Source organism: Bactrocera latifrons, unplaced genomic scaffold, assembly GCF_001853355.1.
Source record: "Bactrocera latifrons isolate USDA-ARS-PBARC rearing strain unplaced genomic scaffold, ASM185335v1 scaffold_47, whole genome shotgun sequence".
Lineage (NCBI taxonomy): Eukaryota > Metazoa > Arthropoda > Insecta > Diptera > Tephritidae > Bactrocera > Bactrocera latifrons.
This window is the reverse complement of record NW_017537123.1, coordinates 1,273,198-1,295,235: the sequence shown is the minus strand read 5'-3', so window position 1 is coordinate 1,295,235 and position 22,038 is coordinate 1,273,198. Positions and strand designations below refer to the sequence as shown.

At 35.4% G+C, this 22,038-nt stretch overlaps 5 protein-coding genes across 6 annotated transcripts; 2 read left to right on the top strand and 3 right to left on the bottom strand.

The window, feature by feature from the left end:
* Positions 1 to 1,116: 1,116 nt before the first annotated feature.
* LOC108973214 lies at positions 1,117 to 3,849 on the bottom strand. The gene is made up of 8 exons (XM_018940285.1): positions 3,676 to 3,849; positions 3,481 to 3,613; positions 3,255 to 3,399; positions 2,937 to 3,188; positions 2,358 to 2,881; positions 1,784 to 2,298; positions 1,511 to 1,698; positions 1,117 to 1,429 (listed from the first exon to the last, which is right to left on the bottom strand). Exons 1-8 carry the CDS (start codon positions 3,768 to 3,770, stop codon positions 1,170 to 1,172), a joined length of 2,112 nt encoding a protein of 703 aa, XP_018795830.1. The 5' UTR covers positions 3,771 to 3,849; the 3' UTR covers positions 1,117 to 1,169.
* A 402-nt stretch (positions 3,850 to 4,251) lies between these two features.
* On the top strand, positions 4,252 to 7,529 carry LOC108973209 (protein lethal(2)denticleless). Its single transcript, XM_018940278.1, has 4 exons — positions 4,252 to 4,459; positions 4,743 to 5,389; positions 5,453 to 6,236; positions 6,295 to 7,529. The coding sequence occupies exons 1-4, from the start codon at positions 4,417 to 4,419 to the stop codon at positions 7,245 to 7,247; spliced, it is 2,427 nt and encodes an 808-aa protein (XP_018795823.1). The 5' UTR covers positions 4,252 to 4,416; the 3' UTR covers positions 7,248 to 7,529.
* Positions 7,530 to 9,167: 1,638 nt separating this feature from the next.
* On the bottom strand, positions 9,168 to 11,987 carry LOC108973329 (protein aubergine). Its single transcript, XM_018940544.1, has one exon. The coding sequence runs from the start codon at positions 11,869 to 11,871 to the stop codon at positions 9,205 to 9,207; it is 2,667 nt and encodes an 888-aa protein (XP_018796089.1). The 5' UTR covers positions 11,872 to 11,987; the 3' UTR covers positions 9,168 to 9,204.
* A 3,563-nt stretch (positions 11,988 to 15,550) lies between these two features.
* On the bottom strand, positions 15,551 to 20,239 carry LOC108973318 (lethal(2)neighbour of tid protein 2). The gene is made up of 2 exons (XM_018940521.1): positions 19,805 to 20,239; positions 15,551 to 16,910 (listed from the first exon to the last, which is right to left on the bottom strand). The coding sequence occupies exons 1-2, from the start codon at positions 20,091 to 20,093 to the stop codon at positions 15,634 to 15,636; spliced, it is 1,566 nt and encodes a 521-aa protein (XP_018796066.1). The 5' UTR covers positions 20,094 to 20,239; the 3' UTR covers positions 15,551 to 15,633.
* On the top strand, positions 17,216 to 19,421 carry LOC108973319 (protein tumorous imaginal discs, mitochondrial). Of its 2 annotated transcripts, none has more exons than XM_018940523.1 (2): positions 17,216 to 18,870; positions 18,945 to 19,421. In XM_018940523.1, exons 1-2 carry the CDS (start codon positions 17,495 to 17,497, stop codon positions 18,976 to 18,978), a joined length of 1,410 nt encoding a protein of 469 aa, XP_018796068.1. In that variant the 5' UTR covers positions 17,216 to 17,494; the 3' UTR covers positions 18,979 to 19,421. The 2 variants fall into 2 exon arrangements, with proteins under 2 accessions (XP_018796068.1, XP_018796067.1); XM_018940522.1 differs by having other exon boundaries at positions 18,940 to 19,421.
* Positions 20,240 to 22,038: the final 1,799 nt, after the last annotated feature.

Sequence of the window (22,038 nt, the reverse complement as noted above, 5' to 3'; positions counted from 1 at the left end):
TTTTATCATAGGCCTCTGTGGTTGTAAATCCGGGTCCCTTCCGGTTACRTAGAACCGACTATCGTGAGAACGGCTTATAGGCCCCTCTTTATCATCGTACTTAACTTCTAAACATCGAAATTAGTTGGCGATAATAGAATTGCACTTGAATGTGGCTGCCAAACTATCAAGAACTAAATACACTGAAATAAAAAAATAACCAAAAACACATACATAAGTTAAATAAATTTCGTTTATATATAATATATTAATTGTGAGATTGAAAACTTGAGCCATTATAAAAGGTCAAAAGATTTCCTTTTACTTATGCTCAAAAATGAGAACGAACAAGAAAAATCGTTAACTTCGACTGCACCGAACCTAATATACCCTTCACAGGTGCATTTCTTTTAGTAACTTTATGTCCAGAAACTATATGCTATAGTAATCTGATCTGAACAACTTTTCGGAGATTATGTTATTACCTTAAGCAATAATCCATGTCAAATTTCGTGAAGATACCACGTCAACTGCAAAAGTTTCCATATCAGCACTTGATTCCGATCGTTCACTTTGTATGGCAGCTATATGCTATAGTTAACCGATCTGAACAATTTCTTCGGAGATTACATTATTATCTTAGAAAATAACCTGTGCCAATTTTTGTGAACATACATTGTCAAATGTGGAACTTTTGCATGCAAGAACATAATTCCGATCGTTCGGTTTGTATGGCAGCTATATGTTATAGTGGTCCGATATCGCCAGTTCCGACAAATTAGCAGCTTCTTGAAGAGAAAATGGCGTTTGCTAAATTACAAAACGATATCTTAAAAACTGAGGGACTAGTTCGTATATATACTGGCATACCGACGAACGGACGGACAGACAGACAGACGGTAGACAGACGGCAGACAGACAGGCGGCCACGGCTAAATTGACTCAGCTCAACATACTGATCATTTATATATATACTTTATAGGGTCTCCGACGCTTCCTTCTGGGTGTTACAAACTTCGTGACGAACTTAATATACCCTGTGCAGGGTATAAAAATAAAGCATACCATCTAGCTTAAAGTTGTTAACTAGTCAAGATAAATTAACAGAAACATGGGTGATCATATTTGTTTTTTTATAACTTCTTTATTTAGAACTTAAAATTTAATATTAGCATTAAGATATAAATCTATCATTTTATGGATGCACCGACGGTAGCCATACGATAATACATTAGGTATTCGGCTTCATAATCCGCATATGTTTGATTATTGTAATTTCTTTCAGCTGGAATATAGTGGCGCAGTGGATTTGCAAGCATAAAGTCGTACAACTTTGAAAGTTTATGCAGTGTTCGATTCGTGTTTATGTTAACTACATCTATTTTGTCCAGCATTTCCTCAATTTGCTCACGGTGTTGTTTGATTTTTTGTTTGCAGCTTTGCGCGTCGACTATACGATAATAATATAAAAAAAATAACACATACATAGATAATTATGTAATGTCCGAGAGTAATTATTAACACTGCCTACCCATAACCAAATCCAAATCCAATTTCAAGTCAAGTGAATGCTGGGCAATTAAACACGCCCATTTGATACGATTACGCACTTCCTGTAAAGCCCCTGAAGCTGTCAGTAGACTGCCTGGCGCCAATTGCATTGTAGAAGAAAGTTCACGTGATTCTACGATCAATGGATTGGGTGACAGATGGTAAGCGCTGAAATTAACCAGAAGCGCAAGGGTTACACATGTTTGAGTATATGTATCTAGCACATTTCGAAGCACTCTAAATGATATCTCACCACTCTTTCGTTATACAGCTAAACTTTTCAAATGGGATTTCGGCGAAAGTAGATAACTCACTGGAGTATGGTGGTAGAACGAAACGTGTTTCGTTGTTGTTGCATCCGGCAGCCGCAGGCATAAGTGTGGTATCCGCACATCCCGCACTTCGTCTCGATGTTCCAGTATTATTTGCTGAAGTTGCGTTAAGTGACATTATGGTGGAGTCAAAGTCTAATTTCGTGCTACAGAATACCATGTCTCCACCACCCATTTCAAAGCTATCACCAATAGTAGATATATTGTTGTTAACTTTAAGCTTCGTTGGCAGGAAATTGGATTTCATGCATCCGCCAGTAATGGGAGCCACAGCTGAACCAATGGATACTTGCATATCATCTACCATACGTTTCAGCATATTTTTTGCATAAAGAATCTTTTCCTTGATTTGACCAAGTTGCAACATTTCATATTGAATTCTATTAATCGATGTATTGATGTTACTATAAACGTGTTTAATAGATCCCAGGATAACCTGTGGCAAAATCGAAATAAGAAAAATTTATGTTTTTAGAGACAATATTCTTAATATACCTCGTGATTTTCCAATTGTCTAGCACCATAGTCAATATCTGCTTTACATTGTTCAATTTGTTGAGCTATGAAATCATTTTGACTTTTTGAGAAATTGCGCAAATTATACTGCACCAGGTAGTCCGATATCGTTTCATTGATATTTTCATTTGTATTGGCGTTAAATAGATTGACCTTCTTTTCTAACTCGTCTACAAAGGGACCATAAGCATCGGAGAATTTTTCTTCTAGCATAATACGTTCTTTACGTGCGGACAGGTATTTAACAACTATGCCCAAAAGATCTGCCTTGGTTTGCAAAAGTTTAATGTCAAAAGAAGACAGTGGGTCCTTGCTGCCGACTCCACTGAAGGAATGGCTTGCTGAGTCCTCATTATTTGATTTGTATATTAATGATATTACATATTGAAGTTGTTCTTCCTTCAAACGCATTATTACATTGAAGAAAATAAAATTAGGCATTCTTGAGAAAATAGCACGCATTTTCACCCACAGCATATCTTTTCCTTCCTGAACGGTGGTAGCTTTAAATGATTAATTACGTTATTTATACATTTGTTCAAAATGTCATTAACTTACGACTGCTTCCCTGATTTATGTACAATGTATAAAAATCGTCGAGATCTCGAAGCGCTTGTTTAACTTCGTCCATGGCAATAATTTCACTCGCGTTTTTAACTGTCAAACGCACCGGCATTGTAGCAATTATTAATTTTTTATTATTTTCCTCCTGTTTAATCTGTTTCCGCAAAGCCACAGACTTAAAATTTAAAATATTGATGCGAGATGCTTGAGTTTTCTGCTTATGCTGGAGGCTAATGTGTTGGATGTCTAAATAAATAAACTTGATTTGCTAAAGATATTTTCTTTTAAACTACTTTCCCAATAATAAATTACTCTTTGTTTTTATATTAATAGCCAGAGTCTCATATTCCTTTCTGTATTCATCTAAACGCATTGCTACGTCTTCCTTGTGCTTTATAAGATCCTCTACTTTCAGAAAAATTTGCATTTCTTTGGGCAAAAAAATTCGAGCCGATGCCTATAAAGAATTAAATTTGTAAGGATGTCATCCTTGGTTAACCCAAAATATATAGATATGAATGTATATATATTATTTTACCGACACCATATGACCCTTTTGTTTCTCCAAACGCTTCAAAAGTATACTTTCGCGTACCTCACAAGCATCTTGCCGAGATCTTACACGCTTAATTAAATTACAAAATAAGTCACGTTGGCGCGATTTATAAATCCTGGAAATATTATGCAAATCAGAATATACAAATTTTTTATGGAAACGTAGGAGTAAACTTACGATTTTAAAGCCTCTTGCGTTGGTATTGCTTCCGGCGGACAACCCAATCTGGCTGCCCACATCTGAAAATATTCTATATCCATTTCAAGTGGCATTTAAAACTCGTATTCTATTATAAAAAAAAATATTTTTATATCGCTTTGCACCCAAATTTATATTTGAATTATATTGACTATTCACAATTGTAAGCTCGAAGTTTGATAACAGGGTTGTCATATTTTCTTTCTGGAAATGAACAGTGTTGGTCGTTTTACTTAATTAACCATCAATTTCCCCTTTTAGTTTGCATTAAATATTTAAATTGTTTAATCATTCGCGCGTCGCAATTAATACATTACCCGATGACATAGTATCAAATATATTTCAGAAAACTTGAAAACGCAGAATACGCAAATATGCTGAGGTTTCTTTATTTGTGCTCCAATTGGTTAATCTTTAACGTTGTGAATAGCCATTTTCCAATTCAGCACATTTGTTATAAGGTGGACCAACTTTAATTTTTTTTATAATAATAATTTCAAATATATGGCATCACTATGTACATCACAAACAAATTTTGACAATTGCGCGCATTTTTTTACACTACTGACACCGAAATTCCTTGAATGGACTATTTTATACAAAAAGTTTATTCTACGTATATGACTAAAATATAAAATTATAAAAGTGATATTTAAGACTACTACACTACTACTTAAAAAAAAACTAAAAAAAGAGGAAAATATATAAACTGATTAAAATATGAATAGAATTCAAAAGTTCTTCAATCGTCAGCAAGGCATCGGTAAGTATCGTAAATAAAATGTAAATGTTGGTGTAAAACAATTTGGCGGCTGAAGTGGCGCGACCTGGAACCAAACCAGAGAAGATTTAGCGGGAAATCCAGCCTGGATTATTTTGTTTGTGTATTATTAAGTTAAAGTTAGATAAGAAAATTACACTTTTGAACAGATTAAAGTCGGTCATCCAACTAAATTGTGCTGTGCATGCAAAATAATAGACAAGAGACACGTACATATCTATAATAATTTGCTTGTTAATATCAATATTTTTCGCATTAATTTTAGCAACTGACTATACCTATGACTTTGCCCTACGTAGACTTTGTGTGGCAAAGGAAGACAGCTGGCGTGGAATCTTACCATCCAATTATAGCTCAGATTATAATCCAGAACCACCCATATTTTCGGCAAAATTTTCCAAATGTAGTAATTTTAGACACATATTAGCTATTGCTAATGAAGATGGAAAGATTGCATTGCAAGATACAACAAAAAGGAACGAAGAACCAGAAGAACGTTCTCTTAATGCTCCTCAATGCCACTACAATGCCGTTTTTGATTTGGAATGGGCGCCTGGAGAGATGAAATTTGTTTCTGCATCAGGGGATCACACAGCCAGCTTATGGCAAGTAGATGAACAAGGAGAAATTCGGAATATACGATCATTTGTTGGTCATACACGGTCTGTAAAAACAGCGGCGTTTCGCAGACATGATTCATCTGTCTTTGCAACTGGAGGAAGAGATGGCGCAATTATAATTTGGGATACGCGAGCAAATTTAAATGTGGATTTAACACCACGCGCAGATAACTGCATTTATAGTGGACATGTTGGTGGGCCAGGTACCCCGGTTTCTCATAGAAAACGCACACGAACACCAAAAATGACACCTAGTGCTACATCAAGTAGTATCACAGGTCTAGCTTTTCAGGTTAGTGTTAAATTGTACAAACGTGAACTATTGTTTACATAAAACTATGTTCACATTTTTTAGGACGAAAACACTCTAATATCTTGTGGGGCCGGTGATGGAATTATAAAAGTATGGGATTTACGACGAAATTATACTGCATACAAGAAAGAACCTCACCCAAAACATAGTCTACCATATGCTGGTACCAGTACGTTTAAAGGTTTTACCAATCTGCTTGTTGATGAATCAGGCTCGCGTTTGTTTGCTAATTGTATGGATAATACAATTTATTCATATAATCTGTGTTCGTATACGTCGAAACCTCTAGCGGGATATAAAGGCCTACTAAATAGTACTTTCTACATAAAATCTTGCCTTAGCCCAGATGGTAAATACTTGCTAAGTGGAAGTAGCGACGAGAAAGCTTACATATGGAATCTTAATTATCCTCATGAACCCTTGGTCGCTTTGTGGGGTCATACTGTAGAAGTAACATGCGTTGCATGGGGATCTACCCACGACTGCCCTATTGTAACTTGTAGTGATGACGCACGTCACAAAATTTGGCGTATAGGGCCAGAAAATATATCGGATTTCGAAAACGTGGAATTATATCGAGGTCACGCTGAGTATGTTCGTCAGTTTGGTCGAAGGGCACATGGATCAACACATAAATACAACTTGCGAGACCTTGAGAATACCCCACGTTCACTCAAACGTATAATGGAGCAAAATGAACGTACTCCTAGTTCCGTAGAGAAAGTAACAGCAAAACGGTCGTTTTTGGAAATGCTGGGAGGGGTGGCTGGGGAAGATGATGGTGAAGTTTATGAACCTAAGCGACCAAAACCTTTGGAATCTAGAGGTAAAAAGCTTAGTCTTTTTTTTTGTATTAGTTTTATTTTAATGTTATTTGTTTTTAGGTCGTCGGCTATTTAGTCCTTCAACGTCGAACGTGGGAAACCCACTGAGTTTGACATCGCCACAGACCCGCCACATCAATTTGCAACTTATTCCAATTCCAGAGGAGCCGTACACTTCTCCCACAAGTTCAACTACAACCTACGCCGCCCATACCCATAGTAATGATAGCAACCAAGAAAATACGGTAGAGACTACAACGCCATATATATCGTTAAAGCAAACTTGCCCGATCATACAATCGCCACTCAGTGAGCGAGTAGTGACTGACAACCATAATTCCGATTATACATCACCAACTAACGCGGGAACGTCTAATAATTCAACGTCACAACAGCCATCTTTATCTTCAATGATTTTTTCACCTACCTCAAATCTGCCAAATTATGTGCTTAACGGTGAAGCACCCCATTTGGGTATAATGTCACCGAAACGTAAGCACAAGGAAAAGATTGACTGGTTAACAAAAATACGAAAACAAAAATTGATGTCCTCCCGTAGCGCAACACTTACCGAAAAAATTATTGAAGATTGTAATGGATCACAGTCTCCGATAGCTTCTACATCATCACGTGTACAAAGTTTGAGGACAACGGATGCTAGTCCGCGCTCCAATGTCACTCCACGTCGACGTAAGTCGAGTGGAACTCCTGACATACTATCTCATGACTCACCTTCGACGTCTCACCATCAGGTCTCGCATCCTCCAAAAACACCAACATCAAGTCGTCGTAATAGTGAGACTACTATTTTGCGATTTTTTAGCGTTCGAACACAACAACGAAGTGACATCACCGATTGTACATCACCTTCTGAAGAAACTACAGAAATTATTGGTGACCTACAACCTTTAAGTTTGAATTCTGCGAGCACCAATACGATTGGTAGTGTCAGTAGGAGTATAGCTTACAATACGTCTACACATACACAAGCCACCACCATCTGTAACGAATGACTTTAATATTTATGTACATTATTTTTAATTTTTCGCCTCCTTTTTATTATCATTATGTTTTCGGTTGTCCTAATATGATACGGATGACTATATTGTGGGTACACCCAAAGGTGGAACCACCGTTATTTACTTTTTAAAAAAGTTATTATAGTATTTAAGACTTATTCATATAAAGTAGCACTAAGTGTAACCGATAGACTTTTCTAAAGTAAAATAGAAAATTTAAGACATTTACAAAATAAAACAGAGGAATCGGAAAGACAACCTCACAAATGTTAAATAGTTGAAAATGTTTTTAATCCTTAAAAGTACTTCTCTCATAAGTACGCAACACCTATTCTATCTTATTAAAAAAAAATTAAGGAAGTTTTCTTGACATGCTCATAATATTTACATTACGACAGTCGCGTCTCCCACCCAAACAAATTTTAATTACTATTCGGCTTTTAAACTCACCAATTTGAATTTTAGAATGTTAGAATTTTTTTTGTGCCGCCACAGCAACAACAAACGGCACTTGTGAGCATATCGTAGTTTTTTCATGGAGAGTTCATTAAATGATTTCCAATAGAATTCTTAGGATTAAAAATTAAATGCAATTTTCGTAGAAAGGAGATGGAAATGGCAAATGCCAGCATTCTACTTATTCCCCAATTGTAACTGAGTAAACAAAAACACTAAACGTAAAAAATGCAAATCATATTAATATTTAAGGGTATGCATTTAAAATTCCTGCTTCATTTTAAATAATATAACAAAATATGAAATATGTACCCATTAACTGTGTACAATATAACAATTCCAATTGACAATTGAAGTGCACAACGTTGAAAAAATTGGTAGAAGTTTGCGCAACATTTTTCTCGATTTAAGAGTTTGGGTTTTGATAAGCAGTTATTTTTATCAATTCTAATTAACGAAAGCTTACTATTCAAAATACTCGACAACGGAAGGTTAACAGGATAGTCGAAAACGACCGGTTAATCGAATAGTCGACGACTGACTACTATATGACTATACTGCAAATATTATTATTATTCGAATAAAATCCTATCCAGTCCAGATCGAGATTCAGTTTAAGAGCTTTTAGAAATATATGGCTATTATATATTTACAGTTGACATACAGTAATATAATATAGTTGTGATTTACTTGACATTACCTCTCGAAAGTTTTTACCGCACAACAAAAACATCGATATCATCTAGTAAAATTCAAAGACACAATTGGAGTGATGGATTTGGTTCTAAATATTGAAACATCTAGCGGGAAATTTACGAGCCAAAATTATGTGGTAACAAAATAAAGAGCTTAGTTAAATAGACATACTTCTGGAGATAGTAACGGTCATCGCCAACATCCTTTATATAATATAAAATCTTAACAAGTTTACATGTCTCTTTATCCGGTTAACATTGCCCCGATTATAGCAGGGATTACATTTTCATGAAGGTAACATTTATTTGTCCATATTCCTGAAAGTTAATTAAGTAAGGGAGAATCTTGAATAAGATATGATACAATATACGTACATACACACCTGTTCCAGATATTCTATTCTGTACACCCGCAGACTTTTGAAATCACTTCCAATATCAAATAATTCCTTAAACACATAAAAACTAATTTAAGCTTTCAAATTTCAAAGTAAAACTTTCAGTCAATTACATTAAGAAAAAGCCAATTCCAAAGGAAAAATTTTCATTTTTTTATTAACATTAATAGTAATAATAATAATTAACATCAAAAAAGAACTTTTAGTTCCAAAAAGTAAATAAAAGTATTAGAAGTACATATTCAGTGTACATAAAAAATAATGTAATTCAAAAAAAATTATATAAGTATTAATATATTCATAAATGGTATGCAAATGAAAAAAATGCTGGGATTTAACTTACGTACAATTATAAAAAGTTTTAATTTATTAATTAGGTAAAAAAATATATAGATGATTCTTTCATAAAAAATAAAGTTGCTTTTCCAATGCGTTGTGTGGTAAACGATTAAGGCTCTCAGCAACTAGGAATGCTAATTTGTGCGCATATTGGCATACTGCAGGCACGCGGCAAGTTCCACTCCAATTATAATAAAGATGCGTCATTTTGTACGTTAACATTTGTATTTTGTCGGCATCGAGACCCATAGTGTCATAAATGACATTATAACTCGTAGGCGACACCGTACCTTGACGCACTGACTGCGAAACTAAAAAGAAATCATACCGTTCAGGTAAAGTAATGACATCGTCAACCACGGTTCCAGGAACTGGATTTCGTTTATTAACAAAATAACGTGTATTTATGCGCTTTGAAACCACTATAAAAGCCATGGGACAAGGTGTCGGTTCTCCTGCGTTTTTGTAAATCTCATCTAATTTATCTTTTAAAAACTTAACCTCAGTGTTGAACACCTGAGGCAATTGTCCATCACCTACTCCGTCACGATAAAATAGAATCTTTTTTGGCAACATGCCATGTTCATTTCGATATGCTTTCAAAGCATATGTCATGTTCATGGCTATTTCATTCGAAAGCTCTTGTCCTTTCAAATGTTGTGAAACTGTAGAGAAATATTGAGGTTTAGACTTCAAATCCATTGTTGCAACCAAAGCTCCATATGATTTATTTTTTTCTTTGCCAGAATGGCAGACATCAAAACCAACTGTCATCAAACCACTTATTGGAATTTCTGTCATCCAAGGGGCCCCCATAAGTTTGGCATTCATTTGTATGACCACTTTAGTTGCGATAGACATTAAACCGGAAGCTCGGTCACCACGAGGAGCAATAGTTCGAAGAGTTACAACCTGAGACGGTACTGGACGATCAATACAGCATTTTTTTTTTATGCAACTATATTTTTCTTCATTGGCAGCCGGCATTACTACCATTAATATTTGAAGATCACTTGCTACAGATGTATTAATAGCCTGTGAATAAGTGCCATTACGATCGTCTAATATTTGCTGGTACATTGGTTCAGCAATTCGCATACGCATGCCATTAGCTGCTCTTATGCACATTTGTACGAAATTTTGAATTTCAGTCAAATTTCTTTTAAGGGCTATCACGCACCATCTTCTTATATCGACATTCTTATACGGTGATTTATTCCGCAATTCTTTTGTCCAATCAGCATAAACATTACAATCATAACGTTCATTGTTACCAAAAACTATTCGACAAGACGGTATAACCCGAGCTGGAACTTCGACGAGATTTTTATCCAAGTCCATATTCCAAGCTTTTAGAACGTCAGTACTATCAGTAGTCCCAATCAAACGATCATTGAATGCTTTCAAACGCCCAATACGTTTATCTGGCGCCAAACGAGTAAATTCACTCATTGCTCTCATTAAACTGAAATTACTTCTCATTGCGTTAGTTAGCCCAGTTGAGCGTGACAACTCCGGAATCAACATTATGAGCTCACTTTGACCAGCCCGTATATTACGTTCTGAAGGTCGAGATACCAATAGAGGTTGTTTTGCGTCTTTTATATGAATGTTATAACGCTTTTTGTAATATTCCATGTAAGAAATATCACCATCTTTTGTTTTGAATTTAGACATTGGAGAAGACTCAAAGTCGACGTCATCCACTCGATATGTTTTATTATTGTAATCTGTAAGTACAATRGTACCGACAACTTCATGTTTAAAAGAGTTCAGTGGATCCTGTTTATTTTGGCATTCCTGTAAAGTCTTATAAACCGAATCAGTGCGCATTACTTTATGCGCTATTTCCGCACATAACAAGATATCTTGCTCGTGTTGACGAATAGAAGTCTGATAACCTGGCCATAATTCAAGACAATAGGCATTAAGGGAATGTTTTGCTTTTGGGTCGTAGAAGTTGCGTCCAACGAGTTGTAATTTAAGACCCTCCATAGCGCGACGTAAAATGAGATTTAATACTTGAAGTTGTTGAGCATCGGTGACATCTAACTGCCCGACGTGTTTCAATTTTATTTGAATGATTTCACCTTCTCTATTCTTAGTTATAAGTTCCAAGTCCTGTTTCTCCAGGTATGTTGTACAAAATAACATAGTTCCATCGAAAATATATCCTCCTAGTGTTTTTTTATGTTGTGCTAAATAAGCACGTCTAACGCGTACCATGTCCACATCCGGCGCAAAGTCAACGCGATATTGATATATAGACCACTTCGGTTTCTTCAAAATACGATAGTAGTTTGTTTGAACAACCACCTTTGTTCCAGTTTTACCTGTTTTCGTAACACAAGTAGGAGGACGAGAAGTTACAACTTCAGTTAATATACGCTTTCCACGCACTGCTCCTCGAGAATCTTCTCTAACGACAGGTGCATCTCCACTTGCAATATCTCGATGTGCAGTGGCTCTTCCTTGCATAACGGGAGCAGGTGCGCGTTGTTGAATAGGTGCAGTACTGCAGCTTTGAGGTTGCAAACCTGAACCACGAGCAACTCCTGAACTTGGCTGACCCCAAGCAGATGTTGATGGAACTTGAGAAAACCTCCTTGAAGAACCTGATGCATCTGCATCTTGCTCACCTCGTTTGTTCCGGTTTTCAACTCGAGGTTGCTGTGGATTTGTCGCGCGCCCTCGTCCTCTGGAGCGACCAGCACTTGTTAATTTATCCATCCCTTAGAACGTGCTTCCTAACTAAGAAGATACGATAAGTGAAATACGAAACAAGCAACAAGGTTAGGCCAGGGATAATGTTAGGCCGTTATTAAATAAATGCACGCCAAAATAATTTGACTTTCAAGTAAGGGTTGCCACACTTTATTGCATGACATGAGACTTACAAAAATACACACAGAAGCATTGAAATATTTTAAAGTCGCCCAACATGGATAAAATTTTACATTGTGCGTCCTGTGTCATAAAAATTTACACTGACGTTATGTGCTCACAATTGCTCATACATAAAAGTGGTATTCTAATAAATTGAAATGAAAAATACTATTATATCGCATAAGTCTCGAACATGTTTACTCATAAAAAGAGAGAATAAAGACGTAAAATGAATATGTATGTATGTCGTGTAGGGCGAAAGGATTGCACGCCGAAGTGTGTCGTGTATAGTTACTTTAAGGAATAAAATTTATAAGTGGTGTCGTAGGTCGCCGAATATGAATAATTAAATTCAACTATTCGTAGTAATATAAGATTTAAAAAAAAAGAGACCAGAAGGATATTCATAATAGAAGGTATTAAAGAAATGGATATACCATACGTATTTATGCTTATGCAAATTAACTAATATCTGAATGATCTAATGTTAATTAAATAGCAATAGTTTGGCAGCCCAAAAATTGGTCGATGGCATCAGACTTTTGTTAATAGAGTACAGTTGAGTTTTATAATAAACAGTTATACATTAAGTAAGGGGTTATCGATGCTTTTGTTGCTAATTATCGGGGAATTTTCTTTTGGTGTTCCTCATTGCATGCACATGGCGACCCGTGTTTCCGAACTTTCTGCGCCCCCTTTCGTATGCTCATTCAAGCTTGCGGCGGGATGACAATAAAAGGGAGGAGAAAAGATAAGTAAATATTTAAATTTATTTGTTTAAAATTATCAGTCGTTATTACAACAGAGGTATTTTATGTTTCATAATTATACATTTTACATATTATTGGCATCCTCTGTCGTCGGCAAATTTAAAAATATTTTTAAATTGGCGAGAGCGACAACTGAGCGCCTGCTGTCGTGTAATCGGGCAGCTGTCTAAATAACTGTGTCTATAAGAACGTGTGTATTTTAATATTTGGGGGATGTTGCTTGATGTGCTGACGACAATGAGCCCGACAGTGAACTGAAAATGGCGTTGTGAATCCTTCTACATGAACATTTGTGAGAAGCAGCAACATAACAATGGCCGGCAGGTATACAAGACAACACAGCTGTCCATTTTGCATGTACACAATTTCGTTGTGGCCATACTAATACCTTGCACTTCAATGAAATTTTAATATTTTGTTCAAAGTGAAAATGCAAAAAATAAGTAAATAGGTAAATTTATTTGTTGTAAATTGTCAATTGTTATTACAAATGAAATAATACAGCTATTTTATGTTTTTATTTGTAAAGTAATGTCAGGTTTATTAGAGCTTTGAATAATTTTACATTTTACATATTGGTGGCATCACCACTCTACCTCATCTTTGTTCTGTCAACTCTACTCTCGTCCTACTGTCATTGGCAAATATAACAAGTAAGGAGGCGCTAAGTTCAGGTGTCACTGAACATTTTATACTCTCGCATGATAAAATGATAATCGAGATTTCATTATCCGTCATTTACATTTTTTTTATTTTGCTGTAAAATTAATTAGATTAGGTTAGGTTAGGCACTGAGTTCTTCGTGTTCGATATYAGGGACCTTGAAAAGTTATAGTCCGATCACGACAATTTTTCCACAAGGGATACCTCAGCTCAAATACCGTATTTGTGTAAAGTTTTATTCCGCTATCATCATTGGTTAATAATGTATACATTATACAGAGTAGGCCTCAGATGGAATTCAAAATAGCGTTATATTGGAAGAAGGCGTGGTTGTGAATCGTTTTCACCCACATTTCGTACATGTCATCAGGGTGTTAAGAAAATATTATATACAGAATTTCATTGAAATCGGTCTAGTAATTCCTGAGATATCTTTTTTGGTCCATAAGTGGGCGACGTCACGCCCATTTTCAATTTAAAAAAAGCCTGGGTGCAGCTTCTTTCTGCCGTAAAATTTAGTGTTTCTGACGTTGTTTGTTAGTCAGTTAACGCACTTTTAATGATTTTCAACATAACCTTTGTATGGGAGGTGGGCGTGGTTATTATTCCATTTTTGAACTGTATATGGAAATGTCTGAAGGAAACCACTCTATGGAGTTTGGTTGACATAGCTATAGTAGTTTCCGAGATATGTACCAAAAACTTTGTAGGGGGCGGGGCCACGCCCACTTTTCCAAACAAAATTACTTCCAAATATGCCACTCCCTAATGCCATCCTTTGTGCCAAATTTCACTTTAATATCTTTATTTATGGCTCAGTTATGACACTTTATAAGTTTTCGGTTTTCGCCATTTTGTGGGCGTGGCAGTGGGCCGATTTCCCAACTTCGTACTTAGCCTTCCTATGGAGCCAAGAAGTACGTGTACCAAGTTTCATCATGATATCTCAATTTTTACTCAAGTTTCAGCTTGCACGGACGGACGGACAGACGGACAGATAGACATCTGGATTTCAACTCTACTCGTCACCCTGATCACTTTGGTATATATAACCCTATATCTAACTGTTTTAGTTTTAGGACTTACAAATAACCGTTATGTGAACAAAACTATAATAGTCTCTTTAGCAACTTTGTTGCGAGAGTATAAAAATATATTGAGGTTAGCGAGAGCGACAACTGTCGGCCTGCAGTCGTGTAGTCCGGCAGCTGTCAAAATAACTGTGTCCATGAGAATTGTGTATTTTAATATTTGACAGATGTTGTTTGCCGTCTATCGCGCTCATTGTGTTCAGCAGATCAATTTGGAATTATTTATATGATTGCAATTGGGGAATAGGTATACAAAAAATTTACTTTTCAAAATATTGGGTAGTCGAAAAAGTCTTTTCGTATTTCTAATCAAACTTCAACTTATTGTATTTTTATATTTATATTAATAAACAAATATGTATAAACCATTTTGGCCGACCACTTATTGCCATTTTTCCGCTAGAGACATTATTCTGTTAGTGTAAATCGAAATTTCGAAATTTCCAGAACGAAGGGAGCGAACCATTGTGCTACACGAACTGAAACAGCATCGTCTAYGTAAACTTCACAAATTTCATTGGTGACTTGCGTGACATTCTTAATTTAAAAAAAAAAAAATTTCAAAATTTCCAACAATATATGTATGTTATTACACAATGTGATTGGTAGCTTTGGAGATATGTGACTGCAACGACATGTATTGACAAAATAGTAGTTTTAAGTTAGAATAAGGGACGGAATGTAGAAAGTTGTAGACTAGTGACGTACATATGAGCGACACCAAAAGATAGCCTGCCCATARTTGGCGACAAAAAAGTCCTCGTCCCATCAAGTTAGTCTTACAGTGAAGGAAACTTTCATCAAAATTATGTTTCTCAGACAAACTGCAAGAAAGATATCGGGTCCGTTCCCACGACAGTCGGGTCTACGTAACCGGAACGGACCCGGATTTTTTATTCGGTCAAGGACTGTCAATACGGCAGAATTTTGCCGCTACAACAACAACAAAGATATCGGCTATTACTAATGACCTAATAGAAAAATAAAATAGATGCAATGTATGTAAATATAATGTACTTCGTTTTATTATAACCACTTTTTCAATTATACATATGTACATATTTTAAATGAAGACATGAAATTTAATTAACTTTGACCTTAGTTCGTTTCTCTTCAAATGATTTCATTACTTCACTTCGTTTAGTTGCTTTTAGGAAATTGCTACCCACACCAAGTAGTAATACGACGTGACAGATGTGTAATAAGCCGCTGGAGAAATCCGTACTTGGATATGTATTCCAGCACAGCTCAATCAAACCGAGTAAGAGAAATCGTATACCCAAGCTGTAATTTGTTGACCATATGAGGTAGGGCAATGAATGATAATACCACACGTAGAATTGATAATGCAACGAACGTGCGCAAAGCATCCCAAGAAAGTTACAGAGGAAGAAGGGCAATATGGCCAATTGTGAACATTTTTCGAAATGTATCGATACCTTCTGACGGTATTTTTGAACTGGACGTGGGGCTTGGGTATTTGGTTTTAATCCAGTGCTATTTTGTAGACCTTTCTCAAAGGATTTTAAAAACTGCTGTTGATCAGGTGTCAACTCTTCTTCGTTTTCCTTTGCCGTAACTTTTTTGTTTTTTTTACTATTTTTAGCTTCGTTAATACGATTTTTTTCCATTTCCATATTCTTTTGGTCAATTTGAGGTAGTAACTGATCTTGTAGTGCTCGTAAACGTACATAACTCTTAAAATATATGATAGTTGAATTTGCAAATAAAAGGAGAAGGAACATATGTACTACGATCAGAAATCCATGGAAGGCTTTATTTTCAAACAATGATCGCGCAAGGAATCTATAATTTACTGTCCATTTGTGTTCAAAAACGCGTTCAAAATCGAAGCTTCCTTTTAAATATGCCTTAGGATATGTTATTAGAAATGGCGCTCCTAGAAGTAGTTGTAAACCACCACAAATAGATAATTGCAGTATTGTCTTTAGGTAACCTAAATTAACTATATAAAAAAGCAACAGTGCTGGAGCAAATAGTAAAATATTCATCTTAACACCTACTGCTACACTAAAGCAGATACTACCAACAGTCCATCTCCGATCAAAAAACAAATTTAATGCTGCGTACAGAAATAAAACCGCTATGGGATCATTAAAGAGGCGCAGAACATATATAGAGTGTATGCGGTATGATGTGAAGGTACTTATCAATAACACATATGGAGGAACTTTGCGGCTTTTAATATACAGACGCAGTACAAGCCATAATTGCAAAAGGTATATAAATGCAAATATGTATTGAGCTAAGCGAATATTTTGTCCGTATGAAGTTATATAGTACAACGCCGAATATATGTAGACAAATGCTGCAGGATATACAAGTGGGCCGGTATCACCTACACAAATAGAAAAAAAGTTCAAATTTTCAGATAGTTATGATTTTGTAACAATATTTTTATTATACTTTCAAAAACTGTTTAAATTGGCTTTTAAAATTTAATAAACAATAAAAATATAACAAATTGGTATTGTGTATAAAAATACTTTCTATATATTGTCACCTGAAATGCAAAATAACGTATCATCAAAAAATTCGAAATTTAGTGTATTTTTGATTACGCTTCACTACTTCAAATAACATACATACATCATATTACATATGTTCAACATTTTCAGGTTCTGCGCTCAGATGTAACCCAGTTTTAACCAATATTAAAATCTTTTTGCACTCATGTTCCATTTTACAATATTTCGTGTTCATTAATGCCACTGTAAATTTTCGAAAATGTTACGTTACTTTGCATTTCAGGTATGTATGAATTAAAATAAACTAAAAAATTGAATGTTTTGTAGTTTTGTGGTCTCTCTGTTCTGAATATCTCTATTATCATTGTGAATTGGTATCAGCTGTGAATATTTATTGTGAGTGAAAGAAGCAGACGTTCCGAGTGAAGCATGGTTGGTGCTGTTACCGCATAGGATGTCTCTGTCTGAAGGAGTTATTGTGAAAATGTTTTCATCAGCAAAATCTATTAATCTGCGTGCATTTCGACAGCTCTCAAATCGTGCTAACAATTATTATCCAGCAGAATGTTTCGGGATGCAACAAATGACACGGCGGCGATTCCTATCTGGCTGGAATGGAGGTGGAAAAATGTCGCCGAGATTGTTGTTGACTACAATACCTGGGCGACAACAGCGGTTTGATATACACATGACTAATGTTTTATCCGCCAAAGACTACTACCAAATATTAGGTGTAGCCAAAAATTCTAGCGCAAAAGATATTAAGAAAGCATATTATCAGCTGGCTAAGAAATATCATCCTGACACGAACAAAAACGATCCAGATGCTGGCAAAAAATTCCAAGAAGTTTCTGAAGCATACGAAGTTCTAAGCGATGACACCAAGAGACGTGAATACGACACGTATGGTCAGACATCAGAGAGTATGGGACGGAGTGGGGGATTCGGCGGACAGGGTCCCCAAGGTTTTTCACAAAATTGGCAATTTCGTTCCACAATTGATCCAGAAGAATTATTCCGTAAAATATTTGGCGAAGCTAACTTTCGAAGTAATAGTTTTGATGATTTCGCCGATTCCAAATTCGGCTTTGGTGCTGCACAAGAAATTGTTATGGATTTAACATTTGCACAAGCAGCTAGAGGTGTCAACAAGGATGTCAACGTTAATGTTGTTGATATGTGTGCAAAGTGCAATGGATCAAAGTGTGAACCTGGCACAAAACCTGGTCGTTGCCAATATTGTAATGGAACAGGAATGGAGACTATTTCTACGGGACCATTTGTAATGCGATCCACTTGTCGTTATTGTCAAGGAACACGTCAGTACATTAAATACCCATGTACTGAATGTGACGGCAAGGGACAGACAGTGCAACGAAAGAAAGTAACCGTTCCAGTGCCAGCAGGTATAGAGAACGGACAAACAGTAAGAATGCAAGTTGGACGTAAAGAGCTCTTCGTAACTTTCCGCGTAGAAAGCAGCAAATATTTCAAACGGGAAGGCGCCGATGTTCATACGGAGGCGTCTATATCAATATCGCAAGCTGTATTTGGCGGTACCATACGTGTACAAGGTGTATACGAAGACCAATGGATCAACATACCTGCAGGTACTTCGTCACATCACAAAGTGTTTCTTCGTGGAAAGGGCCTGAAACGTGTTAATGCCCATGGCCACGGCGACCATTACATAAATATTAAAATTGAAGTACCGAAAAATCTTACAACCGAACAAAAGGCTATATTGGAGGCGTATGCAGAACTCGAAACGGACACACCGGGACAAATCAACGGAATTACCAGACAAAAAGACAACACCAAAAAGGCTACGTAATTACACTTTAAAAATATTTTTTTTGTTCATACAAGTAGTTATTTACCAACAATTTTTTGTTACAGAACAGAGGACGCCCCGAAAACGTTACTATCGAAAATTAAATCGCTTTTTAACAGATAGTACACATAATATTAGTGATTTACTTGTGTATAAATGGGTAGGAGTTAATGGTCACTTGTATTAGAAACGATACAATGCTTTATTGTTTTAGTTAGTCTAATAGACGGTGAAAACTGTAATAAAATACATTACTATTAATAATAGCTGTAAAAAATCAAATGAGTTGAATGATTGTAATTTGGAAACAAATAGTTACGGATGACTGTGCTGAGTTTAAAGGGCTATTTCGATACACTTATTAACACTTTGAATGTTAAAATGCTTATCGTATTCATATGTATTCAATAAAGAACCTTCTAAATTTTTTTTAAAGGCTAATTGCCAAGTAGATTTTAGAGATTCGATAAATTTTGGGCGGCAAGAAATAAGGTTCAGAGATTATTCAATAAAAATAGTAACGTTTTGGGACACTATTATTCATTAATGGTTTTAAACTTATGTACATGTATATATATATACGTATCGTCATCTAAAATGCAAAACAAGTTAAAATCAAAACATTCGAAATTCGAGTTTTTATTAATTTTATATTACGTATACATAAGTATGTATAATATTTATCTTGTATCAGATATAACCATGATTCAAATTTGTTTCATTAAGTACTTTATATTTTATACCGTTTTTTTCGTCTCCTTTACGTTATTTTGCATTTTAGGTTGCGATATGAGTATTACTATGCATGTATGTACATAATTTCTTTATAACCCCATTTTATTTGTACCGGCTAGATGTATTACTTATATATGTACTTAAGTTTAAAAATAGAATATTTACACTATAGCTTTGTAAAAAAAATCGACTAACCTTTCAGCTGTCCATAATCTAAAGTTCCATTTAGAAATCCCTCACATTCTTGCATGTAGGCGATCCAATCTATTTCTGTGTAAGGGACCCTCCAAATCACATTGATGTTTATGATCAGCTCTGCTAACAGTATTAAAACTGAGACCAAAGGCAACGCGGCTGGATCCAGAACTAAATACTTTACATACTCCAAATTAGCGTACTGCTCGAAAAAACTCTTTATTTTAGAGCATTTGTTTACAGATTTATTGCCACCCGGTGGGTGGTTTTTGAGGTTGAATGGCGGCATTTGTTCCAGCTGAGCAACACTATAAACTCCTCTATCGTTGCTGCTTTGTATCGTTGAATTTCGTTGTTTGTTTCTTATCAAGTATACTGTTCAGTCGAATTTCTCCGTCAAACCAGCACAGTGTGACATTATGAATTGTCAGCAATAAAGAAATGTTAGCATAGCTCACTTTATCTATTGTGAATTTTTTTGCATATATCAAAGAACGAATATGCGTTCTGCAACCTTATATAATGAATTTTGGCAAAAAATAGATACTGCATTGTTTTTCGTTTCAATTACTTACAAGTGTAACTTTAAGCAAAAAAATATAGCATGTAATGTGTGCAAATTAGTTAATGCCGTCCTAAAATGAATTATGCGGCTGTCAAATTTATAAATATGGCGTACAGAGGGCACTCTTTCGCAAACAGAATCCGACGGATGTGGTTGGTGAATGCTTGATAAAACAGAGAACATAAAACAATTTTTATATTTTACTAATTATTTGTTTGTGTACATTAAAAATCCAAACATAAAAAAACAAAATTTCCTGTGTAATCTAAATGGGAAATCGAAAATATCGATGAGGTACCTTTTAATATTAATGTTAAGAGCTCAGGTCTTACCAGAACTTGTTTTTTGTCATGTCGGATGAGATTTTCATGGTAACCAAGAAATATAAAAATTAAAATTATTTTTGGCCCACCTTAATATATACATATGTATTTTATGTTCTGTGGTTGATCATGTTAACAAAGCTGTAATTCTACAGATTCCCTTCTGTTAAAATCAAAACAATGTTAACATTTCACGGGGTGAATTCCATGGTTGTGAGGTGAATTCCCTATCACAATCTTATAAATTGTTCGACATCGAACCTGCACCTTCTCTATGTTTTAAGTTCTCTGGGTCAACTGTTTTTATAAATTATCATTTTGGTCTATGGCTTTTACAAATAAGAATAACTGCTGATTAAGGAATACTTATGTAGGTTGCTAGGAAGTTAGCAAAAACGTTATAATTTTGACTCTTCGTAAGTGGTCAGTCGCAGATCGGAATTACTATGGAGGGGAAACATACAATTGTGATCACTCCTTTATTACTAGCGTAGTGAGCCGTTTTTGCGAAAAAGAAACAGTGGAGCAATAGTCATGTTTATATTCATATATGGGGAGTTCACAATCTGTCTTAAAGCATCGTAAAGTCGTAAAATTTTAAATTTTTACACTTGTTTAAATAAAAATTAGGGTTTTCACATGTCTCTTAAAGTTATAACGATTCGAAAACATAGTATTGAGAATTGTAAATGTGTAAACTCATTTTTGTATGTAATCCAACAACAAATTTTTTTTTAAACAAGTGAAAAATTTAAAACTTTACGACTTTACGACTTAAGACAGGTTGTGAATACCCCAATAAAATATACTGAGGTCCCACACTCTGCTTATTTTTAATGATTGTTTTGCTATTTTCGTTTCTTCTTTGGTGTGTGATTTGTTTTTGGCTCGTAACAAAGCACTCGGTTTACTCTCGGTACTCTTTCTTTCGGATTGGGTATATAAGCGGTTGCTTTATTTTAGCTTGCTCTTGCTTTCGGCTAAGTGTGAGTGACTACCTCTTAGTGAAACGTCACACTGGTCAGAAACAAAACCCAGTCAATAACATAAAACACCATGTGTGGTAAAAGTGGTCAAAGGTAATTTTCAAAAATATTTTATGGGTATAGTAGTTATAATGTAGGCCTTTTGTGAAGTATTGATATTATGCAGCGTTGTTGCATATAATTCTGCTCTCTGACGTCGCAACTCATTTCACAAGATATTTAATATACATTGCGATTAATTTTGGTGTACTTTCTGACCCATATGGGATACATTTTAAAGAATGAATAGAATACTTCCAACTTGCAGGGCGTGTTTATATAGAGAGCGCAACAGCGACAGAGCAACGCAGTTATACCCAA

What these genes read in the sequence shown, in the direction of transcription:
- LOC108973214 (XM_018940285.1), bottom strand. Translation starts at nt 3,770, where the DNA reads ATGCCACTTGAAATGGATATAGAATATTTTCAGATGTGGGCAGCCAGA. An exon ending in ACGCAAGAGGCTTTAAAATC is followed by an intron (nt 3,614 to 3,675) that starts GTAAGTTTACTC and finishes TAATATTTCCAG; the next exon opens with GATTTATAAATCGCGCCAAC. An exon ending in GGATTTGGATTTGGTTATGG is followed by an intron (nt 1,430 to 1,510) that starts GTAGGCAGTGTT and finishes ATTATCGTATAG; the next exon opens with TCGACGCGCAAAGCTGCAAA.
- LOC108973209 (XM_018940278.1), top strand. Translation starts at nt 4,417, where the DNA reads ATGAATAGAATTCAAAAGTTCTTCAATCGTCAGCAAGGCATCG. An exon ending in CAATCGTCAGCAAGGCATCG is followed by an intron (nt 4,460 to 4,742) that starts GTAAGTATCGTA and finishes CATTAATTTTAG; the next exon opens with CAACTGACTATACCTATGAC. An exon ending in AAAACCTTTGGAATCTAGAG is followed by an intron (nt 6,237 to 6,294) that starts GTAAAAAGCTTA and finishes ATTTGTTTTTAG; the next exon opens with GTCGTCGGCTATTTAGTCCT.
- LOC108973319 (XM_018940522.1), top strand. Translation starts at nt 17,495, where the DNA reads ATGTCTCTGTCTGAAGGAGTTATTGTGAAAATGTTTTCATCAGCAAAA. An exon ending in GACAACACCAAAAAGGCTAC is followed by an intron (nt 18,871 to 18,939) that starts GTAATTACACTT and finishes TTTTTGTTACAG; the next exon opens with AACAGAGGACGCCCCGAAAA.
- LOC108973318 (XM_018940521.1), bottom strand. Translation starts at nt 20,093, where the DNA reads ATGCCGCCATTCAACCTCAAAAACCACCCACCGGGTGGCAATAAATCT. An exon ending in AGATTATGGACAGCTGAAAG is followed by an intron (nt 16,911 to 19,804) that starts GTTAGTCGATTT and finishes CTATTTGTGTAG; the next exon opens with GTGATACCGGCCCACTTGTA.